The sequence below is a fragment of the Cryptomeria japonica genome, chromosome 9 (assembly GCF_030272615.1).
Source record: "Cryptomeria japonica chromosome 9, Sugi_1.0, whole genome shotgun sequence".
Lineage (NCBI taxonomy): Eukaryota > Viridiplantae > Streptophyta > Pinopsida > Cupressales > Cupressaceae > Cryptomeria > Cryptomeria japonica.
This window is the reverse complement of record NC_081413.1, coordinates 728,877,384-728,886,420: the sequence shown is the minus strand read 5'-3', so window position 1 is coordinate 728,886,420 and position 9,037 is coordinate 728,877,384. Positions and strand designations below refer to the sequence as shown.

The window sequence follows — 9,037 nt, the reverse complement described above, 5'->3', positions numbered from 1 at the left end:
CTTGTATATTTTTAAGTCTAGGGTGCCTAGCACATTTGATTGGAAATTTTAGGTTCAAATTTTAGTAATTGGTTCCTCTTTATATTTCATTTATAGATCTATGTTTTTGAGTTGACTTTTTATTCTGTATCTTAATGTTTATGCTGAATATTTTCAATTTCCCATTTTCTAGTTCTTGCATCATTTCTTATCATAATCATATCAATCAAAAAGGGAATAATGGATCCAAGTTCTCATCTCTCCTAAGGGGTTAAAGTTGAGTCTAATTGATTGTTCCCCAATGAATGTAGCGATTGGAAATGGTTCCTAGTTTGTATTTTTATGCTAGACTCCATTTTCCTACATTTCATTGTTGTATGGTTCTTTGTACTAAGGTTGATAGATCTTGTGTTTTCTAAGTTGGCACTCAATCACTAAGTTGGTGCTCAGTTGAGAGGATTAATGTCTCCTATAGGTTGGTACATGCAAATTCATTGTAAGGGGATTGGTGTTTTATATTAGTTGATGTCCATAAACACTTATAAGATCATTTTATTTCTTTGTGGGGCTTTTTTTGGGTAGTAGATCCAAACATCTTATCTCACCATGGGTTACTCCCTTCTAGGGTTTCCATGCAAAATATTGTGTTCTTGTGTTTCTTCTCTTGAATGGATGTTGTGCATTTGGTGATGCTACCATTGTTTAGGCTACTATTGATCTAAACATAGTAATTAAATTTGAATAAGTGAAAAAAATTATTATACTAATTCACACCTCATATTAGTACAATTGTGTGCTCATCAACTTCTTAAAAATAACATACATCTAAAATTCTAGGAGGGACCATAGATCCTAAGGTACAAGATAAAAGATAAAAAATAAAAGATAAAAATAATAATAGAAAAGTAATTTGAATAATAATCATTCTAAGGTAACTAAATTCTGTAGACTCCTTTGTCACCTCCAACTATGGAAGAGTGCTTAGAAATTATAAAATGAGCCAAGACTAAAATTGTAAATTAAAATGATAAATTGAGACTAAAATTGTAAATTAAAATAATAAAGTAACAATCAAGGAAGAGAAATTAGAATAACATGAGTAGTAGTTGGTTGAAGAAAGAGTATTAACCAATGTCATGTCGAATTGGAATTGACCAAATCTAATAATATTGTGGGTGAAAAGTAATAAAATAAGAATATTTTAAAATAAGAAGAGTAAAAATATATTACTCAAGAATAAGAGAAAAAAAACAATAGCAAAAGAGCTCCACACAAATAGCTTAAACCACTTTATACGAACCCATTATTCGTACATGATTGAAATTGAATTTGAGTGAGAGGGATAATGTAGTTCTCAAATATATAGATCTTGCAATAATAACAATTGAAGTAGAAAAGGTGTCATTTAAAAGGAAATCCAAACCCATTTTTTACAATAAGATTGGATGAATCGTGTCATATAATTGTTGGAATTATTACTCCAATGGTGGACAAGGATGATAGAGAGTTGGTAGCCTCATATTATCATATATTGATAATTGATATAGACAAACAAAGAAGAAAAGAATAAGTTATTTCTTTTAAAATCATAGTTAAAATACTAGATATGAAAATGAATAAAAAGTTTGACAAATAGTTAATCATTTTTATATCTCAAGAAACAAAGTACTTCTAATACCAATTAGTTTTAATCACCGAACATGAAGGTGACTCCATACAACATATGAAGAGTGTAGGTGGAAACACCTACATCGTATCAGAGCTAACAATCTAGTAGCTCCTTCCAATTTTAAAAGTTTTCATATTTTTTTGAGTTTTAAATCACACACATTAAACAACATATTAAGTCTAGAGAATATCAGTCAATTCTGAATGTTTAACAATTTTACGTCTAACAATCAAAACTTAATATGTATGACTTTAACACATTTAAACTTTGAAATCAAAGCTTAATGTATATAACAATGACTTCATTGATGAATTGGACCCACATATAGTTGTTCTCTTTTTGCAAGCTCGTTCCTACCTCACGATCTCTGCAAGCTATATATTGCGATTCGATTTTGCTTGGCATTTAATCATTGTCTCCTTTGCAAACTGATTGCAATAACCTCATGCGCCTTTTGTATCCAGCGCATTAACTCTCAAGTCCAATAGTGCATCCGGCTTTATTTATTGCCCACATTGGCAGTGCCTTTTTCAGTTTAGGTAGACCCATTTTTTGTCATGGTGTTTAATTGATCAGGTGGCTTATTTTGGTCTACGCATTAATGTTTGATCAACAAGTTCCGTGAATGGACTTGTTTTGGCAGGCTTTATTACGTGTGGCTGGTGCCTTTATTGACAGGCAGCGCAACAAATAACGTGAGTGGATGTATGAGCGTAGGCTTTTCTTCCGTGCTTCCAGTTTTTCATCGCATTGCATGGTTGTCAGTGAAAGGTGGTTACGTGTATGGGTGGCCAAAGAGGAAATGGCTATGAAGGCCGATAAAAAGCAATCTATATAAAGGAAAAAAAAATACATTGTGACGTGTTTTTTTATATAAGTTGTTTTTTTGTCTGTCTATATAACCATTTCTGGTCTGGAGTTTCCATTAGATTTTATCATTGGGTGGAGCAATTTTTTTCACCTTTAGATTCTAATCGACAATTTTCTTTCAAATGGTCATATCTCGGATGTGTGTTTTCTACAAACAAGGTATTGTTAGAAAGGTGATTTTGTGCGCTATCCATTGTAGACGCATTGTATTGAAGTATCACATCATGTATTTTGGGGGATTTTGCATAAATTGTGTCATATTCTTGTACTCGCATTGTATTATAAAGTGTCATGGGGGCTTGTGTAGAGCCTTTGTTGTTTACCAATCACAGATTTGTCAAAATGAGTGTACCTCCATGACAAAAGATGAATCTCTGGAATTCATGCCTCATGAGTGTGTGTAGTTTAGTGCATGCCCTTTATTTAGTTGCAGATACTCTTTTGGTCCCTTCAAATGATGTATCACTCAGTTTTAGTGAACCTGTCAAGAATCTCTCTAGTCACCATTATGGGGGGTATCATACTGTTTGTGCTAATACTTCATTGGTTTCGCTTGAAGTGAGTCAACACACTCTTGCATTCCTATTTTATGGAGGCAACCTCCTTGATAATAGTTCTTTAGACTATTGCACATGTATTTTCAACTTCATTGGTTGAGTAGTGATGATGGAATCACTCAAACAACTCCATCGGTTGTGTAGTGATGATGGAATCACTCAGACAACTTCATTGGTTGTGTAGTGATGATGGAATCACTTAGACAATTTCATTGGTTGTGTAGTGATATTAAGGTCACTCGTGTAGATTCATGTGTCATATGTATTTTTAACTAATAGATGTTATGTCATTTTTGCCATCTGATCATTGTTCGATAAGTGTCGTTTGTGGCACTCATGTAGATTGTTGTCTTCATGATCATGGTCATCATGTTTTTGAGAGGAGGATCTTCAATTACAACACCATATCAGTCGTTGACAGTTGTTTACAGTTTCTTTGTTCTTTAATGATGTTCTTCATACTTTTAGGACATCATTTTAGAGGCTTCTTAGTTCTTCAAAGTTCTCTTTTTGGAGAGGAGTTTTCTCCCATTGGGTTTTTCTCATTTTCTTCATTTGTCAGAGAATGATTTGCATTGCAGTTGTACATAGGTACTTAATATGACTTTGTTGCCAAGACCCATAAGGCATCTCATATTGTATGCTTTACTCCCTAAGTTGCGCTTAAGGGGGTGTTGGAATAAATAGTCTTTACTATTTACATTTATTTAAGTTTAACTTGGGTAACCGCCATTAATTAGGTAGATGGATAATTGTAAAGTCATATTAAGACTCTAACTTCACAAGGTTTAGTCTTAGAGTCTTAATATGACTCTACAATTATCCATCTACCTAATTAATGCCAATTACCTAAGTTAAACTTAAGTAAACATAAATACTAAAGACTATTTACTCCAACAAAGATGAGATCTCAATCTATTGATGAGTAAATGAAAAAAGAAAGTCAATACAAGGTGATAAATTTTAAGATTTCAATTATATGATCACCCATAAGTTTGAGAAATAAATAGAATCATGTGCACAAGGACTAAGGGATAAAAATGAAAACCAAGAAAATAATATCTCAATATTGAGATAAATAAATAAAATAAGCTCAAAACAAAAGAATTCTATAAGATAAAAGTCATTTCCTCTAAATTTGATTTAATATTTTTTTATAAACAAATGATACTAGAAGAGAAAAATAAATGTATCATGTCATGACAAATTCTATTTTTTTATATTTAATATAATAAGTCTTAAAAGTATAAATGAGGGAGATGGGAATGTAAATTTAGTAGTGGATATTAAAGAAACCCTCTAGAACAATATGAAAAAATAATTAAGCCAAGCTATAAAATTTAGTGATGCCACTGTGGACAAATGTATAGAGATCAAAGAAAATTTTAGAGTCATGGAAATGGATTTGTTAGATATGAAACAATAAATAAAGTTAATCCTTAGGGATTTTGAAGATTAAAAATTCATATGAGAGTGGTTGATATTAGAGTGGTTGGATGGATTTGATGAAACTAATTTGAGTAAGAACATGTGAAAGATACCAATAAAGATAGAAAGTTGTAAAATGATTTAAAATTTAAATTTGGGTGTCAAATATTATTAATATATAATTTATGATATTTTTAAAGTTTGATTTATATTTTAGGTCTTGAAAATATAAATATAAATAAATCTTACTACAATTACAAAGTCAATTTTAAGATTTTAAGAGGAAAATTAAGCATGGCTAGGCTAGTTTAAACTTGTATAAAGTCAATATCATGGTGTTTGAAAAAGAATATGGCTACTTCTGTATATATGCTAAAATATAAAATAGCTGCATGTCTTTAAAGTTTTATTTGTTTGAGTTACAACTTATCAATCCCTTTATCACTTTATGTATGTTTTAAGATGGTAAATATTCATTTTATTTTGAAAAGATAAAAATATTTTTTAAAAAAAGTTAATAATTGATAAACCAAGCAAACATATTTACAATCAATCAACCATTATATTAATTAAAAAATAATAATAATTTTAAAAAATAACAATAATATTTACAATGAATAAGTACAATGTCAATGTGAAAAATCTATAATATATCATTCAATCATTCCAAACAATATTGTACATATTTATGCAGCCAAAATTTCTTATGTTAATTCAAAATTATTAATTTAAAAATATTCTACCAATATTAAGATGTAGAGTTTATCTATATTCCATCTATATCCTCATATTGTATTACAATGAGTTTTAAGTAGAATTTGATCGTGATCACTAACACATTACTTTACATTTGTTCTTTGATTTGTTAAAATTGATATAAAGATTTATATTGTTATTTATGAACACAATTTGTCAGGTTATAATTCAAATTTACATTACAGTTATATTTAAGTATTAAATAATTTAATATTTTATTTATGAACAAAAATAATAAATAATAATTCAATTTTTTTATTTTAAAATACCTTTCGTGTTTAAGAATAGCACGAAATGACGCAGCCTCATACTCTGTCAACGCTTATTAATATTGAAAAAAAAAAACGCCATTTTTTATTCATTATCAGTTTCTGATGCAGCTCCCAATAAATTTGAATCCCAACAATTAAGTAATCTCAATTCGCCCATTCAAATACAGAAAACAACACATATGACGCAATGTTTATCCAGACTTCAAAAAAAACTATTTGATAAAAATACGAATGAAGTTTACGCCTTAATTTCCTATGCAATTTTCATTTATCCAGGTAGAAATATTGAGTGAAATAATTTCTCAATATCCACGATTCTCATATATTACAAATATTCTGATATATATTACAAATATTTAAGGTCCATGATGCAAATATTCTGATATATATTACAAATATTCGAGATCCATGATGCTAATCTATATACACTACAAATATGGATTTGTGTGAATAACATACCCTCATGGCAATAATACAAAGCAATCTATTAATTTCTTCCACGACTCTAACGTCGTTGAACTTTTCACCATCTCCGTTCTGCAACTAAAGTCCCCGATACTAGTTTTCTTCTTCGGACACAAGAAGAAATTACGAGACCCCAAATCCTTCACATTATCATTCAGGTTTAAACCTGCAACCAAAATCCAAATGTCAAAACAGGGTATTTTAAGCGCTGCCACAATCAATTGATCCGGGGATTATAGTGCAAAAAAACTTACAATCAATGGTGAACTGAGAGAAATGCAAGTCAAAAGAAAGCGGATCAGAGTTTAAAAATGGCCGCCGCCCTTCCTTTGCATACAACTCAACGGCTACTTTAATGACGTCCAGCACAGTTGCATGTGTAGAGATTAATACACGCAGGGCCCCAATGCTCTGCCAGACCGTTACATTCACTAGCAACTTCTCATGGCTTTTGGACTCACCTGGGGACACTTTCCGGCTAAAAAATGTCGGCATCTCCAAATTTAGCCAGGGAGTTCTTACACGACTAAGGATTTGGGGATGCGTGTTACTCCTCGTCATGGGGACGGCCGCCTCCAATTCTCTGCGAGACAGAGAAGAACTCCTGCTAAAGTTGGCGGATGTTTTGGCGTGGTCACGGCCATGGAACTGCCTGTGTAGCCCTCGTTTATCAGCAAATACTTCCCTTTTTTTCTCCATAATGAAAGAACTGCAAATTTTGAAGGAAAGCGCCGTAAAATCAATGTAATAGAAATGAATTGTTAAGCCCTGATTTATGGAGCGGTTGGTCATCTGACTGGAGCTGCCGAGCAATTGAATAACGGCGTAGTGTATTGGGAGAGAAAATCCTTTGTGGGCCCCAGGCGATACATTCAATGAGGAATGTGGGGTCCATCTGCACGTGATAGACGGTTTGTGTTTGTCAATTTCTACAAAATTTCGGACCGACCACGGGGATGAGAGTTTAAAATATATTATATTGTCGACCATGATTAAATTAAAAAATATATAGAGAGTTGAACTTAGAGCATATGTGGTGTTCTCTCCACCACTTAATTTTTGACAAAATAAATACATTACTTTAAAAATAAAAAACAAAACAATAAATGAATGGGGGGATAGCTTCTGAATTATTATTTTTTAATTTTAAATGGATTATTAGAACAGTTGCATATACACATGAATAATAATTTAAAAAAATTAGATGGAAGAGAAAATGACCATATACCTGTAGGTATTAGATGTGAATTATCATTTATTTCCAAATTTGACTAAGAGTCTTACATTTTGCTTGACATCAGCAAATTAATATTGTGAGGCGCAAAAGTATTTCTTCCGAGTTCTTGGTATGCACTTAATTTAATTCTAGAGTGGTTGACGTCACATTATTTACAGTTAAGGAAGCGTGTAAGAGTGGAACACCCGCACGTTATTTGAAAGAGACTTTTTAGGGGGGTCAATATCACGTTTTATAGCAATTTTACATCATTAAATTTAATTTTATGATCCAATAGTCAATAGCAATTTTACATTTTGTATTTCAAGAGAGACAAATATTTATTATATTTATTATATGAAATTTATATTTAATAGTTATATTCGGTGGTATCTAATAATAGTTCTTGATCATAAGAGTTGTCAACAATATTAGTTCTATCAAATTATTTGATTTGAACTGCTCATTATTTTTTTATAAATTTTTGTATTTTTCTTTGTTCAATTAAAAAAATAATATAAATTCTATCAAATTTAATGTTGACTTTGTCTTTTTCCTTATTAATTCTTGCTAGTAGATAGGTATACCTATATTAGATATACTTATACATGAGCCAGCTAAGACTATTTTTTTAATTTTTTTTTCTTGAATAATTTCAAATGAGTTATTTATATATTTTGATATTGATTATTGTTGTGAATAGAAGTGTTTGAATCAATTTCTTATTTGTTTTTTGGTATTTTCATTTTCATTGATACACAAATTCATTGCATTCTTTTCATTTCAATCGATATACAAATTCATTGCATTCTTCACTTCAAAATCACGTGCTGGAATTTTCAAAATGTATTAATTATCATTGTCATATTGCATTAATTAGATCTTGACTTTAAGTGTACTTTTGTCATAACATGAAAATATAAGTGCTCCACTTTTGTCTTGACTTGTTTGGGCATGTGTTGGCATCCTAGAATGTGTGTAAAAGCATCTTGACTAATCTTCACCAGGGTTACATATGAAAGATTTGTATGACATGTAGGAGCATAAAAGGAGGCTACATTGGAATCTTGGCCAATCTTACGATAATGTTGGACACTTTTCATGAAAAATTTGCACATAGGATAATAAGGAAAACTTGGATGCCCAAGTTTGGGTAGTCAAATATTGTTGGTTATGAGACTATGACAATATTTAAGGAATATACTAATAATAGCTAAGGGCATTTAAAACCAAGGAACACAATAGGTTTTTATTAAATGAATTTGGGTACCAAACCTCCTTCGTGTTGGGAATTAAGGTGTCTCAACCTTGGCAATTTTAAATTTATCTATTTATTATTATTTTATATTTTCCTAAAAAGTATTTTGCATATATATTATTAAATATTTGTCCTCCATAGAAAGGGTTGTGAGATTTTCAATTCACACTTTTTTGCACATGCCAGTGCCTTGAAAAATAAGTTATTGATTGTCACAAATGCCCATTTAGTAGTCTAATATGGAAAAGTTATTTTTAAGGATATTATGGTAGAATTTATGACAATTATAAGGGTTTAAAATAGGGGAAAACAATATGGACATGAGAATTATATTGATGAATTATGTATGAAAAATTATGACAAGAGGGAAGTAATATGCAGTTCCTAGATATTTTATGTATGAAGTGTGTGAGAACTTTTACCTCCATTATTTGGAGCCATTTTTAGGTCTCTATGGATATTTTTTGGCATCTGATTTTGGCCTTTAGTTTTAGCACTTGGTTTACAATACCATTTGTGGTCTCTTGTTTTGTAAATTTGCCTATATATTGAGATTGTGGGATAGTA

At 30.8% G+C, this 9,037-nt stretch overlaps 1 protein-coding gene across 1 annotated transcript; it reads right to left on the bottom strand.

The window, feature by feature from the left end:
- Nucleotides 1-5,847: 5,847 nt before the first annotated feature.
- On the bottom strand, nucleotides 5,848-6,724 carry LOC131038710 (uncharacterized protein At4g22758). Its single transcript, XM_057971238.2, has 2 exons — nucleotides 6,251-6,724; nucleotides 5,848-6,162 (listed from the first exon to the last, which is right to left on the bottom strand). The coding sequence occupies exons 1-2, from the start codon at nucleotides 6,693-6,695 to the stop codon at nucleotides 5,993-5,995; spliced, it is 615 nt and encodes a 204-aa protein (XP_057827221.1). The 5' UTR covers nucleotides 6,696-6,724; the 3' UTR covers nucleotides 5,848-5,992.
- Between the last annotated feature and the right edge of the window lie 2,313 nt (nucleotides 6,725-9,037).

Bases quoted from the DNA above. Each gene is read 5' to 3' on its own strand.
- LOC131038710 (XM_057971238.2), bottom strand. From the start codon at position 6,695: ATGGAGAAAAAAAGGGAAGTATTTGCTGATAAACGAGGGCTACACAGG. The intron at 6,163-6,250 runs GTAAGTTTTTTT...TTTTGGTTGCAG, and splicing joins CTCTCAGTTCACCATTGATT to GTTTAAACCTGAATGATAAT.